The sequence below is a fragment of the Rasamsonia emersonii genome (assembly GCF_000968595.1).
Source record: "Rasamsonia emersonii CBS 393.64 chromosome Unknown ctg1118621760329, whole genome shotgun sequence".
Lineage (NCBI taxonomy): Eukaryota > Fungi > Ascomycota > Eurotiomycetes > Eurotiales > Trichocomaceae > Rasamsonia > Rasamsonia emersonii.
In genome coordinates this window covers 25002-42623 of record NW_013563074.1, presented here as the reverse complement: position 1 = coordinate 42623, position 17622 = coordinate 25002, and the positions used below count along the sequence as shown (strand labels likewise).

Below are 17622 nucleotides of genomic sequence, written 5' to 3'. Positions count from 1 at the left end.
TCTCATTGGGCGGAAGGGAGACGACTCGCTTACCAGCCATTCCGGGCCTAGCGCATCTCAAGCGAGCCCTCACGGCACCATACCGATTCTGGTTAGCGGCGTCCTTGCCCATCCCACAACCCTTTCGTTTGCTTAGCGACCAGGCGAAAGTAGCACAGCTCGAGGCTCGACTTCCATCTTCTCGCTCGCACTCGTCTCGTCGTCGACAACCAACGCACCACCGGCGATACCGCAGCGCCATTGCCCACCATGTGTATGTCCCCCTTGAGATGTGTTCCCAGTTGCAGATTCCAATCCGATGGATTTCTGTCCTGGTGATTTAAGGAGGAAGTTGTCGGACGTGTCGGATTGCAACTATTGCCAAAGAACTAAAAATGAAAACGACATGCTGACATCGATTTTTCCCTGCAGCGCTCGTATCCGGCGAGAAGTCGAACTTCCAGTACATTCTGCGGTTGCTCAACACCAACGTCGATGGCAAGCAGAAGATTATGTACGCCCTGACCCGGATCAAGGGTGTCGGGCGCCGCTACTCCAACCTGGTCTGCAAGAAGGCCGATGTTGACCTGACCAAGCGGTGCGTTGGAAGCCTTCCTCCTTCCCCAAACAAACCACCCAAACAACCCATCCGACTGACTGATCTTGTCCGCAGCGCCGGTGAGATCACCTCGGAAGAACTGGAGCGCATCGTCACCATCATCCAGAACCCGACGCAGTACAAGATCCCGACGTGGTTCCTGAACCGACAGCGCGACATCAACGACGGCAAGGACCACCAGGTCATCTCCAACGGTGTCGACAGCAAGCTGCGCGAGGACCTCGAGCGCCTGAAGAAGATCCGCTGCCACCGCGGTCTGCGTCATTACTGGGGTCTGCGTGTGCGTGGTCAGCACACCAAGACCACCGGCCGTCGCGGACGCACTGTCGGTGTCAGCAAGAAGAAGGGTTAAACGATATGCGGAGAAACTTGTTTATGCTGTGTGTTTTTTTCCTTTCTTTGGCTTGGCTAGGTTAAGTTGTTTGCAGTCAGAGGGGAGTCAAGGATGGAAAAAAAAAGGATCTGATCTGACCTGAAAAAATTACTTGTCTCGTCAGGAAGAAATAAAAAGAAGAGACGAGGCATGCATATGCATGTGACAACAAAAATAAAGAATGAATACCAATGAAACATACCAACAATTTCTTTTTTTTCCTTCGAAAATGAATGAGAAATGCTAATGTCTTATAAGTCCTAACCATTTATGAAGCTGACAGTATACGTAGGTACGAAGTGCTTGAAAAAACATAGACACTGATTCATGCTAGAACGCGAGGTACATTAATCTAAGATAAGAACGAGAACAGAAAAGTCAATTTCTATATTCAAGTTCAACTCATCATCACTTCTGTTCCTAATCAATCAGGCCAAAAGAACAAGCAAACCTCGATGGTAAGGGTAAGCAGTTGAACAGGGTTGATTGTGTGGTTCTCTTCATATAATAATATGGGATGTAAGATTCAGACGTCGTCAAACAGAATAAACCAAAGACAAACAAGCCAAAAAACAATGATATACTCCTCAGTGAGCAAACCATTCACCTCCGAGCCAGCGGTTGAAGAACTCGAGACTCGCCTCGGGCTGGTCCATCGGCACCATGTGGCCTCCTCCGTAGATCCGCATGAAGGTGAAGTTGCCCGAGGACTTCACCTGTCCAATCTTCTTGCCCTGGTGCTCGTTGTTGACGATCACGAGATCCTCCAGCTCCGTCGACGCGAATTCCTTCCGCCCGTGCCACTCCAGGGTCCTCCGTCCATGCCTTGTTGCCGAGCCAGTTGCAGATGAAGTCCGCATCACCCGCGTAGATCAGGACGGGTATCTGCTCCAGCAGGCCGGGGACCACGCGGTGGAACGGCTTCATCCAGTCGCCGTGGAAGAGGAAGTTCCGGTTGATGTCGAAGTTGCACGAGTCGTAGCTGTCGACTTCAGCACCAAGCGCCTTGATCACCTCCGGCTGGTTGAGGTACTCGCTGGTGTAGCCCAGGGCCTTGTAGCACAGGTTGCTGCTGTCCTCGCACTTGCCGCGCACGTCGTAAACGTTCTGGCCGGTGCGCTGGTAGGGAGCCAGCATGGCGTTGTTGCAGTAGATGGCCGCAGGGACACAGACCCAGGTGCTCTCGGTGTCGTAGCAACTCTGGATCATGGACTGGCAGCGAGGCAGGGCGTTGTCCATGGAGCGGCACGAGCTCTCGTCCAAGACAGCCGGGTAACCACCCTCTCCACAGGCCATGGGCCGGAAGTAGGCATACTGGGTGTGGCCATCGGTGAGACCGTTGCCGATCAGGACCGACTTAAGATTGATGTTTCGCTTCCTGTGGGAGAGGATCTCCGAGGCGAATACAGGAATGTAGTGGCCAGCGTAGGACTCTCCAGCAATGTGGAAGTCCTGCGTGGCATATTCGGGGAATTGCTTGAAGAAAAGAGTGAGCAGGGCGTAGACATCCTTGCCGGCAGCCACGGTGTCGCTGACGGAGGACCCGCTGTACGAGTAGCCGACATTGACCGGCTGGTCCAGGAAGATCACCGACGCGTTGGAGTTCCACGAGTATGGGTTGTAATGGAGCTGCAGATTCTCATCAACGGAGCTAGGGCCAAGCTCCAGGAACAAGCCCGTGAGGGACGAGCATCCCGGGCCACCATTCAGCCAGAGGACGACGGGGTCATTCTTCGGGTCATTTCGAGATTCAAAGAACCCTGGAATAAAATTAATTACCTCGATACGTCATCAGAGCAGTAGGAGTATCCTTACAGTAGAACAGGTGCTTGTCGTTCTCATTGTCGTCCAAGTATCCACTGTATTGCTTGACGTTGGGATCAACACCCAGGGAGCTGGGGTCGACCTTCTTGACCCTCAGGTCGTACGTCTCCAGCTTCCCATCCACTTCACGCTCCTTTTCTCCGTTGGCACCGGTAACCCAGATGCTCTGGACGTCCGAACCACGAACGATGTGGTCCCAGTGCGAGTCCGGGCGACGGGTGTGCTTCTTGGGCAAGGAGAAGACCGAAACGCTCTCCATTGCGCCGGGGAAGATATTGGATACCTCCTCCCAGAGACTACGAGCATCATCGGTGAGCGTCTTCAGATGCTCCTTGAGATGATGGAGCGGCTTGGAGATGGCGTCGGCGCCCTGCGTGGGCAGGTCGAGGACCTGCTGAGCCGGAGGTGCGGCCGCAGCTGCCGCTCCGATCAGGAGCGTCGCAGGGAGAACTCTCATGGTGGAGTTTAGATGGCAATGGAGATGGTAGAAGGTCGTTCAGGCAATAGTACTCTAGACGGGGTCAGCTATCTGCTATCAGAGTCGATGACGTCGCAGTCGAGGTTGACGATAGATATACATACCTAGTACGCCGTACACAACTGGAGAGGACGGGATGCGGACGTCACGTCGATAAATAAGAATATCAGCCGGAGACCAGCCTCCAGAGAGACCGATGAAGATGAGAGTCGGTCTGGGATGAAACAGTAGGGAGCAGAGATGGCAGCGGTGACGAAGCGACTGCCTAGCGGGACGGATGATATGCCGGGAGCCAACCAGACGAGGCAGGCTATCGGACTCCCAAGGAACGCCAAACGCAATTGCTCTGGCGGCACATGACCCAGCTCCGCATCAGGACTAGCGCGCTGCTATCGCTATCAGCCTATCAGGCTCTCGGGCTCCCATGATTGCCGCCTCAGGAATCAGGCTCAGAATCAGGCTGAAATCAGGCTCACATGCTTGCTGAGTCATCCTCTGCCGCGCACGGCCCCGCTCAGCGGATAAGCGTCATACAAAACATTCTGCCGATATTTTCGACATACCAATAACAGGGCAGTACAGTGCGGTTCTTCCTTGATAATACCAAATCCGGTGTATATTTACTATTTTTTGCCTGCCGGCCACTGAAACTGTTCTTCTGCAGCTGGGGAAGACTTGACGGTTTCATCGCTATCTAATCAGGGCATCCCACTCCGCAAAGATGCCCGTCGGCATAAAAACGCCCTCCAACCAGATCAAATTCACAAATGTGTCCATCGTGCGATTAAAAAAGGGTATGACTTGTTGCGATAATTAATTTATGATGTTCTGCCATCGCGTCTTTGTGTTGTGTCCCTCTACCCTGCGGTGCCCTCGTACCCCGCCACACCCCGCTAACATGGAGAGAGTTGCACAGGCAAAAAGCGATTTGAGCTCGCATGCTACAAGAACAAGCTGCTGGAATACCGGTCCGGTGCAGAAAAGGACCTGGACAATGTCCTCCAGGTTCACACCGTGTTTCTGTCCGTGTCCAAGGCCCAGACCGCCCCTGCCGCCGAGTTGGCCAAGGCGTTTGGGCCCGATGTCCCTATGGACGAGATCATCCAGGAAATTCTGCGCAAGGGCGAAGTCCAGGTAGGCGAGCGTGAGCGGAAGGAGATCCTCGAGCGGGTCGAGAAGGAAGTGGTCGACATCGTATCGGCAAGACTCGTCGATCCTGCCACCAAACGCGTCTATCCGCCGGGCATGATCGAGAAGGCGCTGAATCAGCTGGCGGTGGAGAGCGGACGTCACGAGAGAGGGGCGGATACTCCCACGGAGCCGGCAGAGAACGGGGAGCAGCAGCCACAACAGCAGCAACAACGAAAGCCTCTCTGGAAGGGCTTCTCGACGACCAAGTCGGCCAAGAGCCAGGCCCTGGAGGCGATGAAGGCCCTGATCGCATGGCAGCCCATCCCCGTGATGCGGGCACGAATGCGACTGCGGGTGACGTGTCCGGTGCCGTTGCTGAAGCAGTCGGTCAAGGCTGGGGCAGCCTCAGCGGCATCGAACAAGGACTCATCCGGCGGAGCAGGGAAATCCAACAACAAGAAGGGCGGAAAGGGCAAATCCAAAAAGCAGCAGCAAGACTCTGATTCCGAAGAAGGACCGGAGCAAGAGCAAGAGCAGGCGCCCAAAGCGCCAGCCACGGTCAAGGAGAAGATCCTGAGTTATATCGAGTCTGTCGAGTCGGAGGACGTCATGGGCGACGAGTGGGAGGTCATTGGCTTCGCCGAGCCCGGCGCGTTCAAGGGGCTCGGCGAGTTTGTTGGAGGAGAGACGCGGGGACGGGGGAGAGTCGAAGTACTGGATATGGCGGTGACGCATGAAGATTAGGTATGACGACTTTGTAAATACTGTTCTTATTCTGTATGGACTTTGGCGTTTGGCGTTTATGTTATTTATACCCAGAAATAATTTGAGAATGAATAGAATAGTATTTTTAGTACGAAACCAAGAATGACTTGCCTATCAACCTACCTACCGAGCAAAAATCTACGGGCACACTGTCGACTACCAAGGCCAAGTTGGTACAAAATAAACTGGCCTTGCTTAGCTAAGTATACATAAAACCAGGTAAGTAGATAGTTAACATCTAGTAAGTATTCTTCGGAGATAAAGATGTCACTGCATCATTGTCCCAAGCCTTAATAAAGTTATGGTAGCGGGCTGCTATTATTATAGAGATGCCTCGGGGATTTGAATCATCCACGAATAATAATAACAATAGACTGTGATTCATAAGAATAGAATACTTAGGTACAATACAGCCATGCCAAAATTGTAATTGACTTTGACAGTAATGAATTCAATTTCTGCAGCGAGGACCCCGCATTCTTGGCAAATCCCGTGTGTCTGTAAGTGGCGCAGGTGTTGGGGAACTAGAATCCTGGTGTTGATCGACAGGGCTGAACAAACAAAACGCTCCGGTTGGTGGGAAAATTAGAACAGAGTCTGGAATTATATTGATTTTATTCGTAGGCTTGGCTTGCGGGGAGACTTATACTATTCCATCGCTGCTTTGGAGGATATCCGAATAGGGTAATGAAATGCAGGGCCTCCCCCCATGGGGTAATGCCGATGAGTATAAATCGTGTACAAACATCACAACTCCGGATGGATTATCTGTATCAACTCGAAGAGTATCGTTTTAATTATACCTCCATACTCCGCTACACATGCATTGGCCAAGTATCATTGCCAGCCTGGCTCTGTTCCGAACAGGCCTGGCGTCTATGAATAATTATAATTGCCCTCTGACGGTGGCCAACAAAAACCCGCTGACTTTTCAGACACGATCATGGGATGGAAAGCAGCCGGTTCAAAACGTCGTCTTGTTAGGTAAGCACCAATTCAAGCCGTAGAACCAACATACTGAGTTTTCTGTTTTCATAGGCAACGACAACACCACTCTCACCACAGTCGATATCGACAATGATGGAAAGATATCCGGTAATAATAACAATAATACAGGCACCGTCTCCTGGGAATGCCTCAGCCCAAGCATCGCCAAGGTGACGGTCAAGTCCAGCAAGCCTTTCGTCGGCGGCCGCGTCACCAATAGCCCTGACAACCACTTCTACGGCGTCTGGGAGTATCCGTGGAACAATGCGATAATCAACAGCAACATCACATTCGAGATCAAGGGCGTTGGCAATTCCGCCGGAATAAACTGGGACAATGCGCGCGCACCGTTCTTCTTCAGCACCGCGGGCTATGGCGTCTACATCGACACGCCGGACATGGGATCCTTCTCATTCAGCAGTTCTTCTCCCGGCGGTGGTTCCGGTTCGGGTTCCGCTCAGTTTGTGTTCAACACGAGCACGCTGACATACTATGTGATCACGCCGACGGCGGAGAACGACTTCAAGTCGATTATCCAGGACTACACCGGCCTGTCAGCTCGCAGCATCATGCCGCCGGATTCTGCGTATGGGCCGACGCTGTACTCGGATGACTTTGAGGAGGATTTCCATGGATATGTCACCAATGCGGAGCAGAATTACTACGATGTCGTGGACCATCTGTACTACAACCAGATTCATGCACACGCCATATTTGCTGATCGTAGGTATTCTACACCAACCCTGCAGGACAGGAGTTACTGATTTTGGTAATGTTTTTGTTAGGACCGTATGGCACGGGAAATAATTCATGGGGCAACTTCGATTTTGATCCCAAGTACTATCCCGACCCGGAGCGGTTGGTGAACAACCTCACGCAATGGGGGTTTGATTTTCAGGTCAGTCATCTCCACCTGTGTAATAAATAATATCATGCTGATTGACTTCAGGTCTGGGTGGCAAACCGCGCCTTTTACGACACAGAACTGTACAACGTCTCCGTTGCGAATGGATGGCTATTTCCCGGAATTGACCCCATCCAATTCCTAGGGCCAGCCCTGAACCTGTCGATTCCAGAGGCCTATGACTTTTTTAAGCAGAAACTGAAGTACTTTACTTCGATTGGTGTCAAGGGGTATAAGATTGATCGTGGTGAGGAGGGTGAGATGCCAGGTTAGTAGCAGCAGCAGCAGCAGCAGCAGTATTTTTTCGTTCATTGTTAAGAAGATTCGACATGCTGACAAAACTAGAATACGAGCAAAACATCCAAGACGAGCTCTTCAAGAAGCTCTGCTACGAAAGCATGGTCGAGAAATGGGGCGAGAACGGCTTCCACAACTTTGCCCGCAGCGCCTTCGACAAAGTCCGGTCCTACACGACCGTCTGGAACGGGGATTCCCATTCCGACTTCCAGGGTCTGTCGTACACCGTCGCAAGCGCGATCCGCGCCGGGCTCATTGGCTTCTCCCACTGGACCAGCGACACAGGCGGCTATGTTCGCCAGGGAGATAAGCCCACGGAGGAGCTCTGGGCGCGGTGGATGCACCACTCGGCGTTCACGCCGGAATACGTTCTCCTCATGGGGACGGGGCACACGCCCTGGTATCCGCCGTATACGTCTCGAATGCTCGACATCTACAAGCAGACGGCAAACCTCCACCACGATCTGATCCCCTTTATCCGCAGCTACACGTACCAGGCCACGCAGACGGGTGTGTCCATCATCCGGGCCTTGTTCCTCGAACACCCCGACGATCCCTCCACATATACCATCGCAGACGAGTATTTCTTCGGCGAGCAATTCCTCGTTGCGCCCATCGTGGAAAGCGGCGGGAGTCGACAAGTCTACTTCCCCAGGGGGACTCGCTACCTGGAGTACTACAACAAGACGGAGGTACACGAGGGCGGGTCGACGGCGGACGTGTCGTTGGAGCTGGAGTACCAGCCCGTCTTCGTCAAAGCCGGCGCGATCATCCCGCGAGGGGACGTGGTGCAGGGGAACAACAAGTGGACCAAGGACTGGACGCCCAGCCTCAACATCGAGGTGTATCCGAGCTTCGATGTGCCCAGCAGTAGCTTCCAGTACTACAACCCGGATGTGAAGAAGGCTGTCCCGATCACCATGGTCACCGATCGCAAGACTTCGTCTGTCGAAGTCAGCTACGGCGAGCTGGGTGTTGATGGAAATTTGACGGTCTACACCAAGGGTGGGCCGTTGACGAGTCGGTTGGATCGAAATGGGGGGAAGGCCTGGTTTGGGAATGTCGAGACTTTGTTTTAATCCGCATCTGCAGAGGATATAATATGATTATTTTATTGTAGTTAATTAAGGGAGCTAGAAATCAGTAAATATTGTTCCTAAGCTTAAGTTAAGTACATACATCAGTTGACTCACCCTGTAGTAAGAAACTGCAACCTCTTGCTAAAAATATACTTTCTATCTAGTAAGTAATTCTCAGGACACTATATAATATTATAGCTCTGTAATTTTGATTTTCAGCTTTTTTTTGTTTTTTTTTTTGCTTACCTCTTCCTACACTGACTACATGGACTACGTCAAAGATAGATACATGTACAGTACATACTGTAGAGCACAGTACAGTACACATATAATAGGACTTCTGAAAAAGCCCATTGATCTATCTATCCTACCTATTAGGTAGGTACTACATAAAAAGAAGCACCAATTCTGCACATCCATGCCATCTAATCTATATACCTGAAATATATATAATTTCTCTTAATTATAACTAGATTAGATTAGAGAGTCGGTAGTAAGTGAGTACCTAGTAGTAAATGAGAAGAAGGTGGATAATAATTAAGACTATTATTACTACGGGACCAGAAGAAGAAAGAAATAGTCAGTCAGTCAGTCAGTCAGTCGCTATAACTATAATTAAAATTGCTATTGATTACTGGTACTTGGCAGAGAAAATGAATAATAATAATAGAAAGAGAATACGAGGACCCTACCTCCCTTCCCATGCGGGGCAAATAAACACACAGACACACAGACATTAACAGCACAGAGCATAGAGCACAGACTCCATTCTTACTATTCCAGGAAAGAGAAAATTTAAAAACTAGGTTAATTACTGCTCAAGCCACTTCTTTTCTCTGTCAACATTTCTAATCAAGTTTATTATGTATTATATATCGAGGGGTCTAGATCTAGGTTCATAGCTTTTCTTTCTCTAGAGGATTAACGTATATGCCTCCTATCTAGGCATATATATATAAAAACACTGAATGCTTTTATTGTAGAGCATACACATACAAACACATGTATATACCTACCTCTATTAAAAACATTACTCCTTTTACTCCTTTTTTTCTTATTGTTCCAGTTTCCATCATCATGTCCACAACTCCTCCTGCTACTCCTGCGCAATACCCACCCCACCCCCTCGCACAAAAAGACCACACCGGAAAACACCCCTCGGCAACAAGCCATCTGCGCCTGGCGCGACCAAGCCGTGACCTTGTCGCAGCAGAACGGTTCTACGTAGAGGGGTTAGGGCTGAAGGTGCTATTTCGGAAGAAACACAACCACCACCGCCACAACCACAATGATAATAATGAGGATGAAGAGAATGAACTACTCATGCTCGGCTTCCCCGGAGCAGCATGGCATCTTGAACTTGTGAACGTCAACACCGACAACGAAATTAAACCCACCCCAACAGAAGAAGACCTCCTCGTCCTTTACGTCGACGGCGAAATCGACCCCGTCGTCATCAAGCGGCTCGTCGAGGCGGACGGGACGCGGGTGACGGCACGTAATCCGTACTGGGAGCAGTGGGGGGTGACGGTTGCGGATCCGGATGGGTATCGGGTGGTGCTCAGTCAGAGGGGGTGGGTGAATCAGTAGGTAGACAGATAGAATAATAATATTTGCGGAGCGTAGCGCAGCGAAGCAATATTAAATATTTTTACTGGAGGATAATAATAATACCTAGCTAGGTTCTTAAAGACATGTAGTATATCTTAGAAGGGATTATGAGATAGGTAACGAACGATTGGTACTGTACAGTACATACGAACCAATAAACGACTCGACTTGAGAGTAAAAGAGAAGAGATAGAGTTACTGAGCTTAGCTCATGTCTATGGGAATTAAATTATATTCCAGATAGTATAGTATCAGCTCGAACAGGATGTAATAAATAATAAAAACATACTTCCGTATAGGTAAGACAGACATATATCATCATGGGACTCATCATGTCGAACGAATTGGTGGTTGATTACTAATCTGAGCGGTGCTGACTTAGCGATTGCGGAGATTCCAAAAAAAAAAGGAAAGGTTACTAGGACCAAAAACACGAGAAATTGGGAAGAGAAATCAAGGATAACACGTTCTTGGAGGTAGGAGTTCTTAGTCGATAGTTAGGTAGGTTGTATTCTCTAAGTTGCCCTTGAGTAAAGGGAGGCCTTTTAAATATACTAGGTAGGCGGTAGTTAATAATGAACACTTCCCTACTGGTGCGATGCAGTAAGTAGCTGGCCTGATAGGTAGGGTGGAATTCATATGTGCATGACTGCCTTAGCCTCAACATTCAATAATGACACACAATTCATAGAAATATTTTCCTGCCTGTGCGAGTCCTCCGGAGAACTCTTAATTTTCCTCTTTGCAAGACTACTACGAGTACCACTCCACTCTGGTCTTTATTTTTGAAACTACGAAATTTCCATCATATTACTTACTTAGCACAAGTGTACTCCGTAAGTAAGTACTACCTTGAAAAGCAACCCTCTCTTCCCTAATTCAATTCAATCATAGAAGGCAGAAAAAGAAAAGGGGGAAAAAAAAAGAGCGAAAATATCCCCCCCCCCCCCCATCACGCCCTCCTCCCCACGACATGTACAGGATTCGAGCTTGCCTGATAAGATTCGAGGGTGGCTCTAAAGTTTTGGGGAATACCTTCATCTGGAATGCAGATAAGGCACTTCTTAAGGATGGAGCGTTTGACTTGAAGGAGTGGTTGATGAAGGAAAAGGAGCGACAGTTTGGTGTTGGTCTTAAATTATAAAGGTTAGGAGTTAATTTATAAGGTCTATAAAATCATTAGTAGAATCCTATACCTAGTTATATACCGGCTTAACCAGGTGAGATCTATAATAGAAATAGTAACTGATACCTGGTACTATCTGTCGTACTAACGTAGGTTAGAAAGGTTTAGTTACTCCGTCTTTACTTTGTTTACATTCAATCTACATTCTATATACATGATAGATGCGACATGCAGATCAATCTGATCTATCGATCTATCCAGCATAAAGCCCACTCTATGCTCAATGCAACGAGACCATGCCCACAGCCACAAACCGCAAACGCCGTTCCCCCATGCAAACAACCATGTCGAAATGCGCTCGCAATCTCGCTTTCTTCCGAGGTCATCACTCGGTTTGTAAGATTCCGTTTCAGGTAGAAATAAGAGTTAAAGAGAGTATGCGATACAGAAAAAGGAGGCCCACTAAAAAAAGTAAAAATGGAGAATGGCGTATCCTCCTGAATACTAACTAGAACGGAAGACTGTAATCATCGCACCCGACGATTACGAACAGATCTGGACGGCGTTCAACGCGCGGCTCAGGTCCTCCGGTGCAAACGGCAGCTGTTTCTCAGGAGCCGATGTCCGCCGCCTGATGGGCGAGGTATACCACAGCGCCTCCTTCAGCGACTTCAGCCCGTCTTTCTTGGTCAGGGGCCAATCTGAGCTCTCTTTCAAGGTCAGTACCGACGAGCCGTAGCTATCCGAGGCGACCGCCGTGGAGGATTGCGACACCGCGTCGACAGATCTCGAGGGAGCCACCTCGTGGTGGGAGACAGTAATAGCACCTGCACGAGTCAGTCGATGTACATGCACACCACAACAGCCGTCAGATCGTACCTCCTCCAGGCACACTCAGCCGTCGCCTCTCGACCTCGGGCTCGGTCTCCGTCACCTCCTCCTCGGTGCTGCGCCCGTTGTCGGGAATACTGGTGCACGGCGACAGGTCCAGATCGAAGGAACGACGACGGTCGACTGTGGCAGCAGCAAAGTTCCAGGCGTACAATTGGCGCCGGTGTTCGGGATCGACAGGCCCGCGATACTTGGAGCGGGGGACCTCGCCGCGTCGGTAGTACTCGACCTTGGGCTTGCCATTGCTGCTCTCCTTAGCGGAGGAGGAACGGCGAAAGACCTTCCGGACGCGATCTCGGAAGGTCATGGCGAAGGACAGCAAGTCGAGGCGGCTATAGGAGCGGACAGCGGCGAAGCAGCAGGGAGAGGACGAGCGAGCACGAAGCGGGAAGGCGAGATAAGCTGACGCCAGCTGATGTGACCATCGTTTGGCGGCAGACACAGGAAGGAAGGAGCGGAGAGGTGGTTGCGGAAGGAGCACAGCACACAGCGGACACAATGGGAAGGAGCAATGGAGAGGGTGGAGGGGGAGGCCGCGTCGTCAAATACGGCAGGCACGGGGGAGTCCGAGACAGCCGCCCGCCCAATGCGGCGATGCCGGGGAAGGCGTGGAGGGCGATGACGCTGGCCGCTCCTTCCTCGACCCGTGGGACGCTACGCCCCGGCCCATATGACCCTTCAGATCGACTTACTACGCAGGACGCCTGATTCTGGGTGGATGAACTGAGTTGTCTGCGCATACTTGATCCTTCTGCCCCCAGATCCCCGGAAAATCGTGGACAGTGCGTCGACGCAAGGAAACGCTGCATACCTACAATTGCATTGTCTGTCTCGAGATAAATAGCGCACCACGGGATCTCGTGCAGCACATCCATGTCTTCAGGATGCTGCCACCACCACCGTGCCACTGACGGGCAAGAATGATGCCAATTGCAGACATTTTCGGCGGAGCATTCCTGCCCAGATTATCATGCTCATTCTTATCGCCTCGTTTGTGTCACTCTGCCTCCTAAACGGGCGCCGGTGTGCGCATCGGGTGGAAACGGTAAGCCGGCGTCCATCGCAAGCAATCATCGTGAGATGTCCGGCCCGCTCGTCGCGTCGTCTTCGCCTTTGACTTCGCCGGGAGGCCGCCACCGCAAAACGGGCAAGAGCCTCCCCACTCGGCACCGCCCTTCCGGTTTCTTTCCTCTTCGGGCTGCTACGTCACTGCCGACCGAACGTGCTCGCCTCATCGATTTTCCGCTGCTGGTCGATGGACATGCAGCAGAATACGAGGACGAATACGGAGTATATATCTCGGTAGATGATTCTATTCGATGGATTGGTCTGTCGTGGTATTTATGCCCTCTGCTGGAAGAGGAATTTTCCGGATGGTCCGGGAATGGCTCGGAGTCGGTAAGGCCTTCTCCACAGAAGCGCCGGGGAAGATGGGAGAACAATAATACTCCGTAGCCATCCACCTTACCGTCCATGGAACTGTGGCGTTTTTTGTGTTTGATTATTTTGATTATTTTATTTATTTTATTTTGATTAATATTTTTTTTTAAAGAGAAAGCGCCTACCTACCCAGGTAGGTACAGCACGGCGGACGCTAACTCCGACCAGCCAGTCTCTGCAGCGTGGCCTCAACGGAGCATCTCCGAGCAGCCACTTACGAACTGCTATGACTTGTCTGCAGGGCGATTCACAGAAGAACTTCAGCTTCATCTCTGTGCAGGTGACTACTCCAAAGCGGTGGGTACTGGGCACGCGAGCAGTGAGCACCGAGGCACGGCAGGGGCAATCACTTTGGGCAGGAATGGCAGTCAATTCCATCGACGCCTTGATTCGTGTTAGAATTCTGCCTGATACTCTCGATCCAAATCAGCCTTGGCAGGGGAGCTGATAGTGATACTCTGTAGCCTCCGCAGAAATCATCTGCCTTGCGGGGTCAAACTTTTTTTTCTCCCGCGTTTTAATTATCATTTATCCCCCACGTTGATCGTATTGCGACTTGGCAATTCCTTACAGATGCAGGCAGGCAGCTGCAGAGAGGTTTCTGGATAACTCAAACAGGAGCTGCCCAAGTGAAACGTCACACCGACATGCTGTTAAATACCTCACCAGTCACCACCAAAGGTTCATGCAACAGTTGTACGCAGATGGCTGAACGCAATGACAATCCCTGCAGGACGAAAATCTTCTCTTGCAGGCTAGAATCAGCCTTGGCTTTTTCTGGAACAGTGCCAGTCTAGCCCCGGCATTGTAGCCTCCCCAGACTAAGAAGAATACCTTCGATAGCCGCAGTTATCGCCGAAAATCCGGGGAACCAGTCTTCGGTCAGGTGATCGTAGCACTATGAGAACCAGTTGAGAAGTTTGAATGGCTCGACAGCATGTTCCAGACTGATCTTGATCGTTACGTTGATATTACTGTACACAGTTGAGACAGCGAATTCGTATCAGCATGTCAGCCTTGTCTGACCCATATGATGCTTCGAGTCTAATGGTCCAGCCTGGCAGCAGTGGCTTGTTTCAGCACTCGTTATAAACCTGCAGACAAGTGGATACCAGGAGGATCGCAGACTCCAGTTACAGTCCTGGAAGAGATCGAGATCTCTATCTATCCTTCTGAATTGGATGCCTCACCTGGTGTTAGTGTTGCAGGTTATGATTTCGGAGTAATTATTACCCAGTCTTCCTGACGAAGCCTTCTTGACTTAACTACCTTTCATTTCCTTTCCTAACGTGAACGTACGGTATAACCGTGGCGACCCTATTTCTTCACCATCAATACTCTTTCTTCTCCTATTCAGCCGTCACACACAGCTAGTTGGTTGTCCTCACTAACCCAAGGAAACATCCACTCGATCTCCAAACAAAATGCTGCTCGACAAACAGACAAACAAACGGCAACGGTTTAAATCCACTCCAGCACCTATCGTCCACGTCTTCCCGTTCTAGACCATAAGGTCAATCAATGATCTAGGTGGATGCCCGCGTGTCTCAGGCAGGTTGACGTGGTACTGTGCTGTACGTCCGGAGCTTGACGCGGTCCCAGCCAGTTTTGGAGGAGTCCTTGCCGGCTGGTTTTGTAATGTAGGAACAGGCTGAAAAGGATAGAAGGTAGGTAGGCAACAAAACAAGGCAAGTACATGTGTACTCCGTATAGTGTCATCGACAAACGTAGATCTACCCCGCAACCTCCATCGATCGATCAGATTCCGTATGATATTGATAACCGCTGAAGCTAAAACCATACTTTTCTTTTGGGAAAAACTGAAACTGCTGAGCAGGCCAAAGCCTAGCCTGGTCTTGCCTGGTCTGACATAGTATGTCAGAGTACTAATTTAAGTGTATCAATTAATTCGCGCAGTTGCCTTTTTTTTTTTTGAAAATGATTTTGTTGGATAGACCATTCATAATCAATCACCTTAATCATGTATGTACTGTATAGTACCTTGTAAACCAGTGGTTCTATATCTATGATGCTCTTGAACAAACGCATGGGTAGTAGGTAGCTGTAGCTATAGCTATAGTTGTAGCTGTAGCTGTACATACTTATTCAGTCAGTCAGTCAGTTGTCTAGCTCATCTCATCTCATCTCATCTAAGCTTAGCTCAGGTCAGTTCAGTTCAGTTCTCTTCTGTTCTGTCCAGCATAACCAACATCTATATTAACCTCAGGCTGTACTCTATACTCAGCATATGCCGTGAGGTTAGTTAGTTTGTCAGTTAGCTGAACCTGTCAACACTGTTACACTCTAAACACCCACTCCTCCACATGATTGGTAAGGTAGAGCCAGAAAGGAGATATATATGTAGACCAACGCAGACATCAACACAACAGAAGAAGCCTATATATGTATGTATGTATGTAGATTATATTATCAAGGCTAACAAATAGCAATTAATGTTGCTAGAAAGAAGCAAGAAGACACACAAACGAATTGTGTACTGTACTGTACTGTACATACATGTGCAGAGAGTAATTGTCTAGAAGGGGGAAAAAGAAATAGCAGCACCCACTGCAAACTGCACTGGGGTAAGTCACTCAGTGGCAAAACAGCGGCATAACAATTGTGTGGCGCTAGCCCTTACATATATCTATGGACAGAGTGAGTGAATGAATCAATGACTCCAGATCACTTTAGATGAACAATCCAATGGCATTGAGAAAAGGAAAGGAAAGAACACTAGATAGGTTTACACATGAATAGATACGTATATACATACCTAGGTAGATATGTAGGTAGGTAAGTAGGTAGGTAGGTAGGTATATAGATTGTCTCTTTTCTTGGCTTGATACTGCCTAGGCTGTGCATGTTTCCTCACTAGAGCGTGTATGCATGCATGTAATTAATGTGCTTATTTATCCATTGTAATGGAAATGGAAGGTCAATTTTGGACTCTTTTCTTTCTTTCATGCTATGATTTTTTATGCGATGATATTTAAGAAAAGCTGTTGTTATAATATACACTCTGCAATTTCTCTAGTAATACAAATAAAAATAGAAATAAAATAAAAAAGATTGTCAAAGCATACTTTAGAGCGCATATCAACGCAATCACGACTCCGTCGACCTGTTTATACGCTTCAACGCAGTAACCTGCTCATCCGAGAGATAAAGACTCAATATGTAAGTACTTTTCTTTTCAAGATACGTCTCTCCCTGCGGATTCCGGCAATGGCCAGTCGATAAAGGTTCTTGCCCGGATAAAACGTGGCGTACCATGTCGGCCGGTCGGAATCATCCCTGGTCTGCAAGACATCCTTGCCAAAATGACTGCGGCCGCCCAGGAACATCGGGTTGAAGCCATTGCACACCGCGTCCGGTACGTGCAGGAAGTCCTTCAAGACCAGCACATTCGGAGGCTGCGTGTCGCCGGGACTGTGTGGCACCCTAAGCTCTACCGTCCCTATGCCAATCACCTTCGGCTTGTCCACGATGCCCGGCGGCACGCGACGGTATGTCGTGAACATGGACCGGTTCTTGGCGTAGTGGCAGCTAGTGCCTGTCGAGACGATCCAGTCCCAGCATCGACGCCGTTGCGGATCCTCGCGCTTGCGCTTTCGGCGATTCTGTTTGACGTCGCGCCAGTATTCGCCTATTTCGCCCATTGTGAACACACTGTTCGTGTTGAGTATTAGCTTTTTTTTTCTTGTTTTAAGTTGGTTATTGTCTGGTCAGCATTCACTCACCAGTAGTTTTACCAGTTCACCTCACTTCCAGTCTGGGATAATGCGTGCGATACCCGTAGGATAGATTGGACAACGCTTAACAGGAAGCAGACGGCGTTGACCTCAAAAAAAAAAAGAAAGGGCAATGTCGTGCAACTCCAGTGTTGCGGCTAAGAAACTCCAGCAAATCTAGGTCAATAGCCTATGATTTGTACGAGACGAAGCTTGCAGATATCGAGGAGTACGATGTCTGGGGTAGAAGTGGCCAGAGCTCCCTACCCAGTTAGGCAACCGAATTCTGCAAAGCTGGGGTAAATCACGTGACTCATGCACTAGTCCAGATCACATGCAGCCAACAAGAGAGCCCATCCTTTACCCGATTAGGAATATTAGAAAG

General features: G+C 49.6%; 8 protein-coding genes across 8 annotated transcripts; 4 read left to right on the top strand and 4 right to left on the bottom strand.

Annotated features, from left to right (window-relative positions):
* Nucleotides 1-249: 249 nt before the first annotated feature.
* Nucleotides 250-950, top strand: T310_5822 (Ribosomal protein S13p/S18e; the record flags this gene model as incomplete). The annotated part of the gene is made up of 2 exons (XM_013471326.1): nucleotides 250-253; nucleotides 412-950. 2 exons carry the CDS (start codon nucleotides 250-252, stop codon nucleotides 948-950), a joined length of 543 nt encoding a protein of 180 aa, XP_013326780.1.
* A 624-nt stretch (nucleotides 951-1574) lies between these two features.
* Nucleotides 1575-3252, bottom strand: T310_5821 (Carboxypeptidase C; the record flags this gene model as incomplete). The annotated part of the gene is made up of 2 exons (XM_013471325.1): nucleotides 1575-2750; nucleotides 2845-3252. 2 exons carry the CDS (start codon nucleotides 3250-3252, stop codon nucleotides 1575-1577), a joined length of 1584 nt encoding a protein of 527 aa, XP_013326779.1.
* Nucleotides 3253-3994: 742 nt separating this feature from the next.
* T310_5820 (UPF0023 family protein) lies at nucleotides 3995-5148 on the top strand (the record flags this gene model as incomplete). Its single annotated transcript, XM_013471324.1, has 2 exons — nucleotides 3995-4067; nucleotides 4190-5148. 2 exons carry the CDS (start codon nucleotides 3995-3997, stop codon nucleotides 5146-5148), a joined length of 1032 nt encoding a protein of 343 aa, XP_013326778.1.
* Nucleotides 5149-5990: 842 nt separating this feature from the next.
* On the top strand, nucleotides 5991-8436 carry T310_5819 (Glycosyl hydrolase, family 31; the record flags this gene model as incomplete). Its single annotated transcript, XM_013471323.1, has 5 exons — nucleotides 5991-6153; nucleotides 6208-6879; nucleotides 6942-7054; nucleotides 7106-7328; nucleotides 7406-8436. The coding sequence occupies 5 exons, from the start codon at nucleotides 5991-5993 to the stop codon at nucleotides 8434-8436; spliced, it is 2202 nt and encodes a 733-aa protein (XP_013326777.1).
* Nucleotides 8437-9513: 1077 nt separating this feature from the next.
* Nucleotides 9514-10146, top strand: T310_5818 (Glyoxalase; the record flags this gene model as incomplete). Its single annotated transcript, XM_013471322.1, has 2 exons — nucleotides 9514-10022; nucleotides 10119-10146. The coding sequence occupies 2 exons, from the start codon at nucleotides 9514-9516 to the stop codon at nucleotides 10144-10146; spliced, it is 537 nt and encodes a 178-aa protein (XP_013326776.1).
* Nucleotides 10147-11715: 1569 nt separating this feature from the next.
* Nucleotides 11716-12938, bottom strand: T310_5817 (uncharacterized protein; the record flags this gene model as incomplete). Its single annotated transcript, XM_013471321.1, has 3 exons — nucleotides 11716-11999; nucleotides 12052-12475; nucleotides 12756-12938. The coding sequence occupies 3 exons, from the start codon at nucleotides 12936-12938 to the stop codon at nucleotides 11716-11718; spliced, it is 891 nt and encodes a 296-aa protein (XP_013326775.1).
* Nucleotides 12939-15004: 2066 nt separating this feature from the next.
* Nucleotides 15005-16368, bottom strand: T310_5816 (uncharacterized protein; the record flags this gene model as incomplete). Its single annotated transcript, XM_013471320.1, has 5 exons — nucleotides 15005-15363; nucleotides 15505-15571; nucleotides 15820-15900; nucleotides 16021-16078; nucleotides 16280-16368. 5 exons carry the CDS (start codon nucleotides 16366-16368, stop codon nucleotides 15005-15007), a joined length of 654 nt encoding a protein of 217 aa, XP_013326774.1.
* A 243-nt stretch (nucleotides 16369-16611) lies between these two features.
* On the bottom strand, nucleotides 16612-17165 carry T310_5815 (uncharacterized protein; the record flags this gene model as incomplete). Its single annotated transcript, XM_013471319.1, has 2 exons — nucleotides 16612-16653; nucleotides 16692-17165. The coding sequence occupies 2 exons, from the start codon at nucleotides 17163-17165 to the stop codon at nucleotides 16612-16614; spliced, it is 516 nt and encodes a 171-aa protein (XP_013326773.1).
* Nucleotides 17166-17622: the final 457 nt, after the last annotated feature.